This window comes from Pseudopipra pipra, chromosome 6 (assembly GCF_036250125.1).
Source record: "Pseudopipra pipra isolate bDixPip1 chromosome 6, bDixPip1.hap1, whole genome shotgun sequence".
NCBI lineage: Eukaryota > Metazoa > Chordata > Aves > Passeriformes > Pipridae > Pseudopipra > Pseudopipra pipra.
Window position 1 is genome coordinate 57,947,768 of NC_087554.1, and position 18,786 is coordinate 57,966,553.

An 18,786-nucleotide genomic window follows, 5' to 3' on the forward strand; every position below is an offset into this window, starting at 1 on the left:
CTCTGGCTGCAAGAAGCTCTTCACATCTCATTAACGGCGTAATGAAGGCTCAATCAGGGATACAGCCCGTCAAGGCTGCCAAACACAGGCATATGGAGGCCAGAGTAGGAAGATTAGCTTGTACCAAGGTTTTTATTGTTTAGATCTCAAAATGGGGACAGGGCTGGTCCTGCCACAGAAGATATTCTCCAATCAGCAAACGGCACACAGAGACAAAGATCAAACCCTCCAAGTGCTCTGAAGGCATCGCACAAGGAAGGTGGCACCGAGCAGGTCCCGCACACGGCTCATTTCCAGAGGTGGGGCTTAAAACCACCGAAGCAACCGCAGCGTTGAGGCCAGAGGCCAGAAAAAGAGTGATCAGGATGGGGACATGTACTCTTGTGCTGATCACCAGGTGTCTTTTGAATATGTAACACAATTAGTGCTAAACTCAGGAGCTTTGTTTCTCATGTATGCAGCAATTATGATGTAATAGAGTTTTATAGTGTTCTCTCTACTGATTATATAACAGAATCAAAGAATACCAGGTTGGAAGGGACCGTAAGGATCATCTGGTCCAACCTTTCATGGTCTAGACAAGATGGCCCAGTACCCTGTCCAGCCAAATCTTAAAAGTCTCCAAAGTTGGGGAATCCATCACTTCCTTGGGGAGATTAATCAAATGGATGATCTCACTGTGAAAAAATTTCTTTTTCTCTCCAATTCAAATCTCCCTGGGAATAACCTGTACCCATTAACTCTTGTCTTTTCCATGTGACCCCTTGTAAAAATGGAGTTTCCATCCTCTCTGTAGCCACCCTTCAAATACTGGAACATAGCAGTGATATATTCAGACACAATTTGAGGAAAAAAGGAGGATGCTGGAAGAAGAAATCAGTATAAATCAGTACAAATCAGTACAATCAACACCCAACCATTGATGGAGCAGTAATGGTGACAGCAGTGACCCTGCTGCTCGCCATGCCCCAATCCACGCTGGGATCCCAGACAAGGTGAACAACTCTCCTTGGCACATGCATCCCTCAACAGCCGTTCTCCAGCCACCTTTAGCCTGCAGGCCCGAGAATCCTTCCACAGCACCTCAGACCCTGCAGAACGTCACGTTTCTGCAAACTTCCCTGCCTGCAGTGCTGCTGGCACTGGTCATCTGTTGCTGCCAAAACAAAGAAGGGGGTTCACACACACATCCATTTTCCCTTGCTGGGTGAGGGAGGTGAATCTGCTCGTGGGAGGACTGGAGAAGTCCCAAGGCCAGGAGAGGGTATGAAGTGGGAGCTGGCAGCTGCAGGGGATGAAGTCCAGAAGACAGGTAAGACCCGGAAGGACGAGCCTGTCCCCACCTCGTATCAGATCACTTTTAGCCACTTTTCAAATCCTCCTTGAGTAAGAAGCTGTTCAGGGGGACGATGACTGCCCGATCAATGAACACGGCCTGCATGGGGCCTTTAACACCCACAGAAATCAATGGCAATATCCTTCAACCTCAGCCCCTGCCAGATCATGCTTGCAGCAGTAATGGAGGCGTAAACACAAGGAGCAATAAATGAGCAAACTGTTAATTGTGAACCTTTCTCATGTATTCTTTGTGAAATTAGCAGTGAATGCAGCTCGCTGGGTGCCTGACCAAGCACAAGATGGTACATGCACGGCGATTTCTCACTGCAAAAGCCGCTTACTTTCATGAGGACGTGCAGGAGCATGTTGCCACCCACTTCACATACAGCACTTGAAACTACTGCCTTAAACAACTACATGTGAAATTTGATTCAAAACAAAACATAAATCAGGCCTCAAGCACTAGATTGCGAAGGGGAAGTTATATAAAGACAGTCTGTGTACACACTGTATTTTGCCTTTATCTCTGTTATCACCAGACCTTCCTCACTTTTCCTTCACGTGGCAAGAAGAGATGTACTGGCAGTGTCCAGCCCAATGTGGGTAGGACAGGGTGACAGCCAGCAAACATCAGAATGACAGAAACACAAAGAAAGATGATAAAGTATTTGAAGCAGTATAAAAGGGAGGTAAAAATAAATTGCGGAGGGAAATCTTACACCAAAGAATGTTATTTCTTGGGAACAAACTTCATGATATTTGACTGTCACAGTCTTCTAAAAGAAATGGTGCACTGTTTTGGGGAACTGCAGAATCAAAAAGTGGTGAGGATGCTGGGATGCTGCACGGCCAGGAAAATGGACCAACTGATGTACCTGATCTCCATCTCTGAAATTGAGATCTCACCATAAAGCACATTTATCATGAAGAAGGAGAAAAAAGCAGTTTGCAGAAACTCAAACATTTTTCAGCTTAAAGTTTCTGCAAATTAACACACTTTGTAGGGAAAAACAGCCAAATGTAGTGTTTATTCTAAGCACTTTACTGCCTCAGACTCATTAACCCGGTACCTTACATGCTGTCTTTGTAATGCAAATTTGCTAAAATACTGTGCTTTCCATAAAACATTCATATGGACAAGCTCACACTACCCAAATACCAACTGTAAGTGGAGCAAAAATACACTTATTTTTTCTTAATACTTGGGCTCTGCACTAAGTCTTATCTGCAAAAGCAGTTTGTGAGAAACCTTCTGCTGTTGCTGCAGCCACCATAGCACAAAGGTGCAGCTGATGCAGCCAATTATAAACTGAATTACCACATGCCAAAGCCAAATGAAAAGACTTTGTAGGAGGTACATACAGCAGAGTTTTTCTTGAGGAAGAGAGATCATTACAGAGAGGAGAAGAGACAACCTGCATTTAAGGAGGCCAAACACATACTGCACCTGTTTGCTGAGCTCCTATTTAAGAGCCACCTGCATCACCACGAGGGTTTGCTGGGCCTCCCCACCACAGAGCACCAGGCAGGCCATTTCCAACCACTGAACTGACTGGACATAATACACCCATCCAATGACATGTGGAGTCCAGCAGTGGATACAAAATCATCCTGGTAAAGTCTCCTGCCCAACCTGAACCATGCAGAGGAAGATGACTCAGGGCTGGAGAGGGCTGAGGGAAGGGAAAGGTTCCTGGTTTATGACTTAGCTGTGGAGAAGGACCAGAACATCACTGAAAGGGTTCAGTGTAGCAACAACATTCTCCGTTTCCCAGTGGACTTAGATCTTGGAATATGAACTACCACAGAAAAGCTGCGGCCAGCTGAAATTCACAATATAAACTGCAAATTCAAATACACACGATAAATCCAGGAAATTTTGTGAGCTTTTCCTCCTCCCTCCATAGGTACTGTAACTGTGCCATCTCAAACTCTGAGCAACTGCTTTAATTCTGTATTTAGTTTTGAAAACTGCCATTTCTTTTTCATGTTTAAAGAAGGGTCCACCAACCTGCAAGCTGTCTGATTTTTACAACTATACCAGTTGGTCTGATAGAAGAACATGCTACCTCCAGGTACAAACCCTTTCCAGATTTCCCAGAACTATGAGGCAGAACTCAAGACATCACTGCCTGAGGTGCCAGAATCACCTATGCTGGTTTTCATCAGGGTTCAGAACAACAATGCACAGGTAACCAATGAGAGGCATCTTAACAAGAGGTTTTCTTTATTCACCATAATGACATGCCAACTGCAAGCCAGATGTGCTTTCCCATCCTCTGCTAGACTTAGTTCCCAGTCACCTGAAAGACATTAAAGCTCCACTGCTGCTCCTAAATACAGACAACTTCCTGAAGGAAATCAGGTCCTCAGGAGGATGATGTAGACACCACTAGGATGCACCCACACCACACAGGCACTGCATGGCAAGGGCTTGGAGACTGGGAACAGCACGACTATCCTGCAGCACAGGCATAACCAAAGTGAATTGGACTTAACATGAAACTTTTAAATTGTTAAAATAAATAACAGAGTCATTGGGGAAAAAAAAGGCAATCAAAAGCAAACCACGAAGAAACCCACAAATAAAACCCCAAACACCCTTCCCCCAAACCAAGAAAAACCACTCAAAATCCAACAAAGTTTGGGGCAGGATCTACAATCAAAATGAAAGCAAAACAGTAATTTTGCATATGAACTTCAGAACATGTTAAGAAAACAAGTACTTGTTCAAACACCCGCAGTGCTTTCTCAGATGCATTGAAAGAGAGTGAACATACTGAAACCTGCTTGGTTTCGAAATTCAGTTCATTTGGCACATCCTCCACTTTTGCAAGAAAACAAACAGCAAATACAGACAAGCCATAGCACGAGCAGCCCTGCATTCTCCTGCCCACCTGCCTGAAGCCTGACTCAAAGGAACCTACCTGGCTGTGCCAGATTAGTTTGATCTTTAAACTCAGTCCTCAGCCTGTCCATTAAAATGGTCAATAGCAATGCCAGCTGAGAAATGTCCATCATGGGGAACTCCTTTTTACAGGTCAGTGGGTAGCCAGACAACAACAGCTTCTAGCCATGACTGACCTCTCTTCGACACAAACCGCTGATTTCCCGGAGAAAGATGAGCCACAAGCCATCCATTTTCTTAATCGTAATTAAAACAAAACCAAAACCACTCAACTGTTTGTATATGATTTTCTTTGTACAAAATACAAACATGCAATCATCCTTCTACATTTCTGGAGAGTGAACACTAACATAATAAGAATCTGAATGTGTTCAGGCAGGGGTTACCTTATTACAAGTTGGTGCTGTTGAGCAGAAATCAGCATCAGAACAGTTTGGATAACAAAATGTTCTGTTGCATCGACCCCCAAGTAAGCTGACAAAACAGATTTGGATAGGTGTGTCTTATGATGGAAAAATTAACTCTGATAAAGAAAAGAGTAAAATGCCCTTTAGATATGCTCTGTTTTTGGAGTCACTAGGATGCAAAAGGAATTAAAAAAAATGCCATCTCCATAAAGTTCAAGAACACATGCGAAAAAGCAAACAAACCTGCCTGGATGACTGGCTGTTTGCAGTACTGGCTACTTTAATGGCTGTGGCAAAACTGGCTTCTTTGGTTGATCAGTCCTGTGCTACACAGAGCTGTATGCTACTGACAAATCTGGAGGTTTTAGGAAAAATGGAGCAGAACCAGCACAACACACACCAAAGTCCATATCAAAGAAAAAAGCATACAACCAGTTATTTCCTCTCTCAAACATTTTAAATGTTTGCCATTTGCAAAGATTCTCAGTCAGAAACAGACTGCATCATGTTTGACTACAGTAAAATGTCTCCTGAGAAAGTCTGCCTTGATCTAAAATTCTCGTACTTGGGTTTTAATTTCCAGTCATATTTACAGGGATCCGCTTCCTCCAATTTCCTAATTGAGACTTCATGGCTTGAAATATGCCCATCAGCTATCATATGACTGCAAATCGACTTAACCAAGAGATACACATTCTCAGGCTTCAGAAAATAATGAGACACTCCAGATTTTCCTGCAACTTCCAGAGAAGCAGATGTCAACAACCACATCAACCCACATCAACAACCAAGACCACTCGTCCCATCCAGTCTCACAGCTGTTGTACCCCAATGTTACATTGATTCACGGAATTGCTGCCACAGTAACCAACAAGATACAGGGAAATTACACAACAAACCCACAAGTGGCTGCTTGTGTCCAGTTTCTGCTCCGAGCTGAACTGAACTCCTACTCACCAGGCTCTTGGTCCTTAGTGGATATGCACTCTTTTATGGACTCTGTTATGCCAAGACTAGCGGCAGTGGGGAGTGGGCCGAGCAAGGATTCCAGTGCAGGTGGTCTTACAAGAGTTTCATTTCCATTTCTGCATTCCCCTTCTTCATTTTTTTTAACTCTATCCTTCTCATGCAGTTCATCATAAAAGTCCTTGTTTAAGTGATTAGCAGCTGCTTCCAGTTCCTCATCTTCTGCCTCCTCCTCTCCAAGTATGCTAGAGGCATTATCTTCTATAGAATCTGCAGGGGAAAAAAACCCCAACAGATCATTGCATACCATCTGCTACAGAAACTAAATAAATAGAGAGGTGCTCACTTAAAGAATAAAAATCTTTAGAGGAAATCTGTAGACAAAACACACAATATTTTAGTCCAACATATGAATACATGGAGTTCCCAGATGCTCTTCAAATTCATTACCTTGACTATTAAAATGTATTTTTGTGACTACAGTCAACATTTAAAATAAAAGCATTGTCTTATCAAATTAGGCGAAAGGGCTTTGTGAGAGAAGTCAGCTATTTCCTGGCATAATTACAAATTAAAAATAGCCAGTTCAACCTGCACAAATCCTTTCCATATGGGAAGTCAACTGGAGAATTTGGCGACAGAAGGGTCTAGATACTGGTCCACTGCACTTTCAGTGATGAAACATTCTCAGGTGCCAGTGCCAAGCTTATACTACACCAGGAAAGAAAAACAACTGAAATCATTAATGAACTGTCACAATGTTGTTGTTTTGAAGACTGAACTATGAATCAAGTATTTGGCAGAGAGAACCCCAATGCAAAAGAGATCTTGTACTATGCAAGCATATATATGATCACATTTATCACAATAAAGTTCATACAATTCAGACTGCCCGATCTGAACCCGATACTATTTAAGTAGCCATAAGACTTTACAGACTTACCATCTTTAGTGAAATTTGCAAATACACCTTTTGCTTTCGGTCTACTGTTTTCTAATTCAATCTCTATTTCATCTTGGTAGCTAGATATTTCTCCTGTGGTGTTAAAATAAAAATAAAACTCAGCAATCACTGATATAATTTTGAAGAAATGAGTGATATGTTACACTAAACACAACTTATACCTTCAAAATCCTCCAGCTTTTTTGATAATGCTTTCTCAAGCTGAAATGAAAACAAACAAAATAAACATGAAATTACTAAAAAAAGATGCATAATTTTTAACTGTTTGTGAACTGTATATAGAGACAGAGAATGGCAGGGTATTTTAAAAGCACTCAGCAGGTTTTGATTCACAACTGAAATTACTTTGTAGTGTCAGACAGGTAAGACAGACAAGTTTCAAAATACTGACCAATTCAAATGTTATCTCCCCCATCTATATACTTCAAAAAGACCCTTCACTCTGGCAAGCTGTAAATAAAAGGTCTCATTCTTCAGCACTTTGACCCTGTCACTGTGCCTGTAGATGTGAGCACGCACAAGGACAGCACTGTGACTGGAGTGCTCACACCAGACAGAGCACACAGGTGATGGCAGAGTGAAGCTCTGACCTACAGCACCTGGCAGGCTCTTCAGAACATCACTGATGCACCTACATGATAGCATATTTAGAACAAACAAAAACCCTAACAAACCAATAACATAAGAAATTACTATGACAGCAGTAAAATCTTCTCCTCTGGTGCCAGCTTTAGTTCATGCTTTGTAAAGAAATTAAACCACACAAGAACCTCAAAATAAATGTAACTAAACCTTACCAAAGGCTGGTCAGTGAGGATTTCATATTAACTGATTCAGAAAGGAATGCACAGAAGGAGTATAGAGGAGAAAAATACAGAGAGCATCCAATTCAGAATTCACCTGCTGTATCTTCAATTTTTTTTGACCAGCTGTAAATGAAGGAGGATCGCATTCTTCTTCCAAGTCAATCTTCATAAACTCATCTATGGTTAGTTGACTGGTTGGTGTATCTTCAAACTCTGTCAACCTACCAAAGCATACAGCACATGACCAAAATATCTCTAAGAACTCCTTCAAAAGTAACAAAATTCACAAACTGCCAAGTTACAGAATAAACATGTCATCCTTAGCAACTCTGGTTCAAATACAGACTACATTAAAACTGAAGTGCTACTAATTGTTTCATCTGCTGCAAAGAAAGTATCTTTTCATATCCCAAATTAGCTTTTGATTTATTAGAGTATGTAACACACATTTTTTTTGATGAACAGAAACACTGCAGCCCCTGCGGTCAATTAAGTGTAGACAAAACTAAGACAAGAAACGCAGCTCATTCCTCCCCTCTCGTTGCTTTTGTTATCAACAGCAACAACAAAACAGACACTTAAAATAAAATATCTGCCATCATAGTTTAGGAGTAGGCTGAAAAATATTCCTGATATGTTAGTCTGATTAATTTATGCAAATCAAATGTTGACGTAAAATTCTTTGGCAGACTGGAAGAGGGACAAGAAATAAGCTTCCCAGGACACACAGCAGCAGTGGTAAAATAAAGGAATCATCTGCATGTCACACGGATGGAATAGATGAATGCACCTAATTTGACAATAATAAATTTTGTTTAAGGTTTGCATTTAAAAGTTCCTACCTAAGTGAGAAATAGGACCAGCTCCATGGGGAATTGCCACGAAAGCAGCTGAATCTTTCAAAGGAATTTGATCTTAAATAAGACCGCATGGTCATAATTTCATCCACAAATTCCAGCATTTTATACAGGTGGAGAATTTTATACAGGAGAATGAGCACATCCATTTCACAGATGGGAGAAAGTGAGACAAAAGGTTAAATACAAAGCCAGGTCAGGAAACGTCTGGCAGAATGCTTCTCTGACAGAAAGTGCCCTTTTAATAATATCAACATTTTCCATGGGAAAACGGCAGTGATGGGTCTGCAGCTGCTTCATTGGAATATTCCCATCTTCCAGAGGAAGCAAAGCTGACAACAGCTTCCATCTGCAAAGCTCGAAACTAAAAATGGTGACTCGGTGCTCCCAGTACAGGACCTTGCAGCATTTCTCTCCCGCTAAAGGCAATTGTTGTTTACTCCTTTACCTCTGGTTGCAATGAAAGTTCTTCTGAAAATGAATTTCCTCTAAGACAGAAATTTATTTTTTAATCAATGCCAGTGTCAAAGTCAAGAGCACAGGGCCACGCTCTCCCCCTATATCCTCAACAGTATCTGTATATCTTCTTTTATAAACTAAGGAACAAGACAAGACAGCCCATACAGAGGGGCATAGGCACGCTGCCACTTCAGGACACTTTGCCTGGAGGTATTCCACTCCTGAAGCAGAGGCCACAGGTGGCATCTCATGCCATGAAATGCTCAGAGAGAGCCAGGCACCTCTGTGTAACTCCAACAGCAAGCAGCACGCTGAGCCCATGCACAGCTATGCCAGCCAGATTAGTGCTGCTGAGAAGAAAGCCTCTGAAAACTAGACTTGCTTTTGGAGTTCAGGCATCTCCACAAAGCCCCAAATTAGCCATGTACTTGAGAGTGACTGACAGCCCAAAACCTTCCCTCAGAGCACCAGGGACCAGCCCCCTCCTCCTCTCTTTCAGATCAAATTGGAAAGGAGAGGAGGATGCTGTTGGCAGCAGCAGCACCCAGCTTTTAATTAAAAGACCAGAAATCTTTCTCAGCATTAACGGGCTTCCAGCGTGCATTACCCACCTTTCAGGAGGGAGCCTCATCTATCAGGCTAGAGGGAAAACCAGGCTAGGGCACTGTTATTATTATTATTTTAATTCAGGATTCACTTAATGCCAAACCCATGTATCATTTGAGGAACATGGATCTTCCCATCACCATCATTAAAGAACAGTCATCCATCTCTCCACAAATGAATCATGCACTCACAGGCAGTCCCTCTTCGGTAAGACTTTTCCTCCCAACCAGCCTCACCTCATTAAAATATTATTCTCCTCCCTCTGTTAAAAGCCAAAATGCACTCTGGCAAAGACACACAGTTTGTTTATCCCACGCTTGCGCTGAGTCTGAGGTGAGCTGCCAGAGCCAGAGCCCCAACAAAGCACCACCTCTGCGCATGCCAAGCAGACAAGGAAACACCCGGAGCAAAACCAGTTGCTCATAAAGCCAGGCTGGGGATGAGATGACCATGGCGGGTGTCAGCACTTAACCTTGTGCGTGTCTGCTTGGGACACCTCAGGCTCTGTCTGTCCCTCTCCTGTCCACGGTGTCATGACTCACGTCACGTACCCTGCACCCGTCAGATGTCAGCCCTCCGCTGAGGCAGCTGGCACGAGCTCCAGCTTGAGCGCCAGCTTCCCCCCTGAGCCAGAAGAGCAGGACAGGTCTCTCCCAAGACCTTCAGTGCATGTGCACTAGGACAGGGCAGAGCTATGTCATCTTTGCTACCAAGGAGCTCAAACCTACAGCACAGTGCGACCATCTGACCTGGCCTCCAGCATCCTGTCCCATGCCCGTGCCCTCCTTTTCCTCAGTCCTGATCCAAGACAAACAGGGAAGAGCTGACCACCCAGTGGGGAGGGCTGCCAGCACAACAGTGTAGGTACAGGCCAGTGGCAAGCCCAAATTTAGAGGAGCACATTACTTCTTCACTTCTCTCTGGTCTTATCCATAAGGCTCCAGCCTTCCTTCAAAAATGAAGAACCACCCTGGACGGTCAGGATCCCAACTTGAGCATCACCTCCGTGGGAGAGCGAGCTGTACACTCAACATTTTCTCTTTTAACTTGATATAAATAAATACCTGCGCTTGCCAACCACTTGCCTGCCTCAACATTTTACACTGGCTACATATTTTTAAACATTTCTTTAATTTTACCCACTGTTTGGACAGATCCCACCAAGGCAACAAACTGATGCCGCAGCAGTCTGCACTGCATGAAACAAGACAACATGAATTTAGCAGTTAAGAAAAACTGACGCAACCTTAATCATAAACACAATAACGTCGGGGGCGAGGGAGTGCCCTCATGAAAACAAAAAAATAGCTACGGGCTAATTTTTAAGTCCCACATAAAAATACTATCCAAGTTCATTTTCACTTTTGTTAACCTAAAAAAAAACCTAATAAGAGTTGCCACTTCAAGTTATGCACAGACGGAGGAAAATAAACAGATATACAAATTAAGATATTATTTCCTTGGCACATATTCAAAAGGGCTCTAAAAACTGAAATTTGGCAGACAAGTATTTTCTATTTATAGTCAAAGCAGAGGCAGCCACTACAGCTCAGGCTAAGATTTAACTTCCAGCATAAACTGTCCTCTTACAGTTTCTCACAGCGAACTCTTTCAAACAAATTCCTTTGGGAGAAAAGTTTTTCCAGAGCCTGGTGTCATCTGCCTCTAACCCCAACCCTTTTTTACAAAGGAAAGTTTCCACAAGTTCATCCATTTACAGACAAAACCACACCTCAGCTTCTGATAAAGCACTTTTGTGTACAAACCAGTAAACCAATTCTGTTCACACTTAATTTAACTCCCAATAAGGGAAAATGGGTCAATCATTTTGAAGTTACAAGCAATGGGGTTTTTTCGCTTTGTTTTGTTTCAGGGATACCATCCAGTGGAGACTTCTGAATCCAGTCTACAGCAATGGAAAAACAGACTCCTGTGTGCAGCTCAGTGCTCAGTTTTAATGTTTAACTGAAATTCTGCAGCAGTGGGGTGCGACCAAGCACACAGAAGAACAAAGACTTTTGGAGTCCAACTCACAAATGCTTCAGGAGCCCAAGTTCAAAGTCCAAGAGGGACCTCTACACAGAGGCCATTTAGGAAAAGCCACGGTGTCCTCCTAAATACACACAATCAGCATCAAGCTCTAGAAAGCAGACAGCATGAGCAGAGGTATCTTGTGCTGGGTCTCCATACAGAGGGGCAAACAAATTACAACTTCAGAGACAATTTTTTTAAACACATAATGTGAGTTTTAGCCTGAGCAGTCAGCCTCTAAGTTACCTGTTGTGAGAGGACTTTTTAAAGTACTTAAGGTATTTTATTAATGGGATAGAAAAATACTAAGCTGAATACTGCCCCACTGTCAGTAGAAATACATGAAAAAACTTCATCGCAAGATAAGCTGGTGGTGATAATTATATTCCCCTGAGTTTTCCCAAATTAACAACATAATTAAAACCATAAGTAATAACTTACATGATATCTACATAATCTTAACTATCATATCAATTACAAATATTCTAGTAATAGATCAGCTGATTTGATAACTCAATTCCCAACTCTGGAAAAGTAAGGGATTGCCTTTTGTGTCTTAGTGAAGTAAGAAAATATTGCAGCGTATCCCCACTGTTTTAACTTAACACTCACGAGTGCTGCCTGCCATCCCAAACCTGTGCACTCACTCACAGGAGAGAAGCTCAGAATTCACACTGATGTGACAAACCATCACTATTTTTATATTACAAATGAAACAGTCTATTGCATCACCCTTCTCTCCCCATTTTTTTCCAAGCCATATAATGTTTACACACGAACTATTTATGGAAGTATGTAAACACATACCCTAAAAGTGATACTTAATATAGAACACCTATCAGAAATAGTTATTAAATGCTTCCTACATGACAGAACAAAAAGTTTTCCAGGAGCCACGAGTAAGTAAATAAACAGAAGAGTAATCTCCCAATATATAATCACTGTACATATATACAATTTTACATGTACTTGTGGCAATATAAAAGATAGTTTTAAGCCTGTAGGAATGAGTATCTCATTACTAAAGATAAGGACAAAATCAGAGGTGAACCAGTTGCTGTGGTTTTACAACTTAAAACTTGTCCCCTGAGCTGTGCTAAATTAGTCTGTATTCCCAGCCCAATCCAAATGTTAAGAGAAATACTGTCACATTTAAACAACTTCCAACATTAATACACACCACCTCTTTTTACAATGGGGTGAGAGCACACACACAAAGTCATTTACTGCCATTTACTGATAATTCATGACACTCATTTGGTGGCAACTCTCTGATCCTTCTCTATGTATTAAAGAACAGGTATGTCTAAAGATTTACTGTACTAAATAAAAGCACCCTTTAGAACTAATTTCTGTTACTTGCTCACATCAAAACAGAGATTTAAAACTGTCACAAATTCATTATCCAAACTTTTAAACCCCAATTCTACAAATGCTTACACATGTGATTAACTCGTGTTAACACTTGTGCCCACTGTCAGCATCTGGATAATCCTAACATCAAGACCTCCCTGGCCATCCCAGAACTCTGTCAGTCTAAAACACCTGGAACTTTTTGTTTTTTCCCCTTGATTCAAGTGTTCACACTATGCTAAGGAAACAAAACGCTTTAGCATTCCTTAATATTTTGTTTCATTAGCATGGTTCCTCTGCAGTGGTCTGTCAAAAAGCACTCTATGATCTCCTGGAAAAGAAAAATAGTGCTGCTTAATTTCTTAACAGCAGCTCAGATGAGGAAAGTCAAACACAGAGAAAACTGTTTACAAGATCTAAGCCTCAGTTAGTGCGAATAAGTTAATGACTGTTTCAAAAGTAAGAGTCACCAATAATTTTGAAATTACATTTTAAAGATGATGTACTAAAACATATTAGGAATCTAATTAAAGTATTAACTTACTAACTGTATAGAAGCTGGTTTTATAAAAAGGAACATTACCTGTGAAATTGGATTCCTCAGAATAAAACCTTTTTTCATTAAACCAGACAATCCAACTTACAAAGGTATGCAATACTAGCTCACATGGATCGAGTTGTGTTTTACTCATCATACTAGAAAGGTTTCTAGAAATCATCTGTAAGCCACTTGAAATTATTTAACTGGAGACATAAGATATTCCTCAGTTTAGCTTTTCACAGTGGCAGCCAGCAAAGGAGATCAGCGCAGACACCACCACAAGCTCCTTTACATGAAATAACTTTCCTGGTTTTCTAAATGCTTCTCTCCACATCAGACTTCAACCAAGAGCCCTTACACGGCTGTGACATACTGAGCATCCTCTGCCCTTCCATGCTTGAACACCTTGGGTAACCAGCTCTCCCTCATTCACCAGATACCTTTCACGGAACTTTAGCTTGGCTGTACATGAATCACAGCCCAACACTGACTTCTTCACATCTTTCCCTTCAGTCCTGGCCTTCATAGGACTATGGAATTTTCAAAAACACATCCTCACAGCCACCCATCTCCCTGTTACCTTCTCTTCCCATCCTGACCCCAGACTCACATCCTCCTCGCTTTGCCTGCTCTCACAGACATCTGCCTGGCTTGAGACTGGGTGCTTGGACACGAGGTTTACATCAGCCACATATTACAGAAATGAAAAAAAAAAAGAGAAAGAAAAGCTGCAGGCAATACATTTATCTCTATGTATGAATCTTTAATTTCACCACAAAATTACCAACGCAGTCACTGAAAGAGCTGTAGCTGGGTCCCCAGGATGTGAGCAAAGGACCCCATTTATGTAAGTCCCCAGCTTCTGCAACTGGTATATGGAGTTCCTTTGTAACAAGTCTTGTCTTCCTTCCCCAAAAACGCTATTTTGTTGTGAGAAAAAAACATTCACCTCAAAAACGAGCCCTTTAAACCCATTCTGGCCTTTCATTCCAATTTCTACTAAATGAAGCTTTACTTCTGAAGTTCATCACAAATAGGTTTTTTAGCAGACAATACTTTATGGAATTGAGAAGAAGTATTTTTTATGCAAAGAAGCAGAATGCAAATGTTATCAAAGATAAGATTTTTTTTTTTATTATTTCTGTTGAAGAAGTGCCTAAGATCTTCAAACAGGCATAAGGGCCACACAGTATTAGATAATGCACAATGGACAAATATCACAAGAATTATTCTCGCTACAGATAAGACAGAACTCAGAACACAGAGAAAGTATGCAATGGGTGAATAAAAAGATGAAGGGGCAGAGTATTTAAAGGTTAAAAAGGCAGCAGCGAAGACAGGTGCATTGAACATAGGCACAAATGAGAGGACTGAACTAAATAAAAGGGTTGGGTTTATTAAAAGTTAATTTCTCATACCTCCACAGATGATTACAGAGAAAATAACAATTTGACTAATTAGTTAATATTTGTACAGTACTTTGAATATATAAAGTGATATATAAGTTAATATAATTTCAATTAGACTGGAAATGAGATAAAATTATCAGTGCATTTATTAATATTTAATAAGTTGGCTTTCAACAACAGCAACAAGCTTTACATTTTAATTGTGTGCTTCAACACATAAAGCTAGAAGGCCCTGTGAAGTGACTACAAAGTTTTCGCACCAATCCTACCAAAAATCCACACATATTAAAAATAAACATGCACTGTTTTTTAACTAAACAGATGGTTAAATTAAGAGCTCTTGATTGGAAGATGAGTGACAGCATCCATAAGTCATGCTTTATCACTTTTTTCCTTCCAAAAAACACATTCCCCTTATGATCAGGTCATTAATTTTTATGACCTGAAGACACATCACATTTTTGTGAACCTTCTCCTAACAGCTACTCCTCCAGCACACAGCAGTGAAAGAGGAGGCAGTTTACAGGCACCTGGGCTTGGTGCTCTCCAGCTGATGACGATCAACAGGGTGAACTAATCCAGCCCCACCAGCTGCACTGCCCAGGACCAGAAAGCCCTTCTGAGGGAAGGGTTGCCACCCCTTGCTAAGGGTCTTCCCAAAACAGAAACCCAATCAGGGCTTTACTAAAGAGCATCCTCAGCCAAGCCACTGACTCACGCAGCCCTGTCCCCACCAGGCTCCTGAGCTGCCTCCACAAGGCAGCAGGAAAAGGCACGTCATGTGGGGCCACCCCTTCCCTTGCGGATTTCTGCCATGGAAGTCCGTCAGCACTGAAAGCAAACCCAGCTTCCGATGGTCTGAGCCATGTAGGTAACTGGGAACTAAATTACAGCCCACAGCAGAACCTGCAGGCTGGAAGTGTCAAGTGTTCTCTGGCCTCCTGCTTGGTTTCACTTCCAGAGCTGTCAGGGCAAAGCCATCAGCAGTCAGCTGATGAGATGATCCAACGCTGTCCATTAATGAGCATTCACCCAACTACACCCAACACGTTCACAACACACAAAGCAGCAGCAGCTCTTTACCAAATGGAGTAACTCTATCAATAATCAAAAGGAAATAAAACTGTACATCAAACTGAGAAGTAAAGGAATTTTTAAGAACACGAAACAAGTTCTCATTCATTTCGACAACATCTATTTGATGGCATTTTGAGACAAATTCTTGAAAGAAGAGGAAAAAAACGAGTGCAGAAAGAGTTATTCAAAGGTATTTTTTTTATTTGCCTTCATTAAATACTATATAGCATGCTCTTATTTGAAAAACATCAATCAAATTTATAGATTCATGATAAATAGTTGTAATTATAGCTGCCTGAAAATAATTCAGCTGTCACGTTTACCCTGTCAAAGTAAATAACGCTGTCATTTTCGTTGATGTGTGTGACTTGAGTAAACATTTCAAAGCATGAATTTTGAAGTAAGATTTTCTCGCTCGAAACAATTGCTGAAATTAATTTTCCTTCCAACTCTAATTTATTATGCTTATTTTCTTACTAAGAACAAACTCTTTAACCAAAGCCCCTTGGAGTAGATTGTGGTGTATAACTCAATAGTCATACAAAATGCAACAACTAAAACACACGACCTGTTGGCCAGAGGAAAAAATGTGGTGTTTGTACTGTTCCATCCTTATAGTTGTACCCTAAAGCATTTAAAACACTTCCAATTTATCCCTATGCCACCCATGCATAGAAAGGAAATAGCATCACTCCTGTTCCACCAATGAAGATCCGAGGTGAAAATATTTCCAAGAATTAAGAAGTGAATATTATTAATATGTATTAGGCTCAGCTGGATGTGCTTAAGATGATCCCAGTGAGGTGAAGAGAAAGAGGAAGATTTCTAAAGACAGACCTTGGTGAAACAAACATCAGTAAATACTGGTGACAGAAAAATTTCCAACTTGGGGCAACAGAAATCATGGTCCTCATGGCTGGGTCATTTTTTTACTTAGCCTATGGGAAAAGAATATGTTACAACTTTTCAAAAGTAAAATGAGGGGAACTGGGTGTCTACTTATATCATTAAAACATGGAAAATACTACTCGATCTTAAAAAAAAATAAACACACAAAAGGTACTTCAAAAATTCCCACTTTCAGGGGATTCTTCACTGAACTTATCATTAGACTCACTGTGCTGTCTTCCATTTATTAGCATTGCAACACTACCAAAAATGAACATATCAGCAAAATGTTCTGAAAAGTTCAATAATAGCTAAAGTGCAAGACTTTTCATCACTGGATTCTGAATTAATGAAAAAAAGAATCTCGTGGTAGACCGTCAGCTTTGAGAATCAATAAATTATTTTTCTGAGGACATGACAACAGTGTTAACATTTCTGATAGAGCATTTTTTTGCCTTCAACTCTTCACCTGTTAAATAGGCATAGTGCTCCTTACCATCTTTGCTAAGCATTTGAGGCCTTAACTAAGAGGCAAGTTGTTAGTACTTTAAAATCACCAGCTGAAACACACTGCACTTATTTTATTTTGTGGCACTTCTGAACAGAACCTAGTTTTCTCTGATATACATTCATTTTAGACTACACCACTGTTCAGTACTGTAAACGAAAGATAAAAGCAATAAAACTGCACTGACCTTTTCCTTAATGTGGATTCACAAACCTTGACCACCCTGATAACCTCTTTAACAGTCCGTCGGAAATCATGCATTCTTGCTGCCACCAGCAGAGCTGGAGAATGAGCAGGGAAAGTCAATATCAAAAAGAGAAAAATTTACTGAACAAAAGCAGAAAACAGTGGGATAACTATACCCTCTCTTCCTCCCTGCCTTCTGCTAAAGAGCTGTAAATGCTTATGCTCAGCTGTGTCCTTGAATACCTGACCTTACAAACTTTGCTTTCTACCCAATAAAATTAAGCCAATTGCAATTTACACCTTCAAAAATTCTATGCTTTGGGAAACCATGGTAAGCTACAGCACAAGAACATTTCATTGATCACGTTATTTTCAAAGTTATCATCTTTTTAGCAGAATTTACTGAATTCTGCCCTGAACAAAAAGACTTTCAGAGAAACACTGAATCTGCTTAAGCTGGTCTCCTCACTGCTGTCACCACTACCACTGTCTTGCTGGTGCCCAAGTGCTCTCCTGCAAGACCCTCTATGCAGATAACTAGTGCTGGCTGCAGTTTTATTGTGTGTTGATTCAAAGCACCATCTCCATTTTGAAGCATCACCCCCACCCATCGTGCAGTGGCTCAGTGTGCAGAGCAGTTTTAAGCAGGCCAAAGTGCTTCCTTACAGAGGAAACTAAACCAGAGCTCCATTTCTGGTATATGTTTTAAAGTGCTTCTCATGGGAGCATCAGGGTCTAAACTAACAACTGGTCCTTCAAACAACATGTGGCACAGACATTTAGACCAGGGAACCAAACTAAACCCAGTCCACAGTCCAACAGAAGAACTGCATATTGGATGGATGGATGGAGGGGTTCAGCACCACCTACTTCAATCTATTGATCTGTGTTTGTTCAGTCAAATTACCTGCTTGTGTGGATATAGTCCTTGTAGTGAATCAAAGAGCAGGCTGCTCTCCCATGTAGTCTAGACTCAAATTTTTAGCAATGTGCAATAAGCAAGTACTATTAACAAAAAGCAGCTAGAAATGTCAAGACAATTGCATAGTCCTGGGTTCCCAAAGGTTTGAGCTCTATTTCTCATTCAAGCATAGACATGTAAGATCTTTTAAATAAAATAAAGTGCATACGTGATCTCTGTGACTATCTACACCCTTTGTTACTCTGACCTCACTAGCTACTACCTTTTAACCTGACCCTCCCAAACCAGTAGGCTTTCTGCAAGCATCATGACAGCAATGGATCTTGGAAAAAGATGAAGAAAGAGAGAAAAATAATTTCACAAAACAGGTCAAAGAGGGCATTTCTTGCATAAGACTCTATGTAAAGACACAAATCAAAGTGCTTGCACTAATGGTGTCGTTTTAGCTGACAAAAAAACCTTTCAGCAGCAAGACCCTGCAGAGTGGGGGCAGAAAAAGCACCAGAAAGGAGCTTAAAAAAAAAAATCCAAACTGTAAGTTAAAAAGGATCTGAGCAAGT

General features: G+C 41.0%; 1 protein-coding gene across 1 annotated transcript in view; it reads right to left on the minus strand.

The window, feature by feature from the left end:
* The window catches only part of BRF1 (BRF1 RNA polymerase III transcription initiation factor subunit), a 174,183-nt gene that overhangs the window by 66,540 nt on the left and 88,857 nt on the right, over nucleotides 1-18,786 (minus strand). Inside the window, exons 7-11 of the mRNA XM_064659373.1 lie at nucleotides 17,306-17,399; nucleotides 7,484-7,610; nucleotides 6,745-6,784; nucleotides 6,563-6,655; nucleotides 5,611-5,889 (exon numbers count right to left, since the gene is read on the minus strand). Of these exons, the coding sequence (XP_064515443.1) occupies nucleotides 5,611-5,889; nucleotides 6,563-6,655; nucleotides 6,745-6,784; nucleotides 7,484-7,610; nucleotides 17,306-17,399 (633 nt within the window). The remainder of the gene's footprint in view (nucleotides 1-5,610; nucleotides 5,890-6,562; nucleotides 6,656-6,744; nucleotides 6,785-7,483; nucleotides 7,611-17,305; nucleotides 17,400-18,786) is intronic.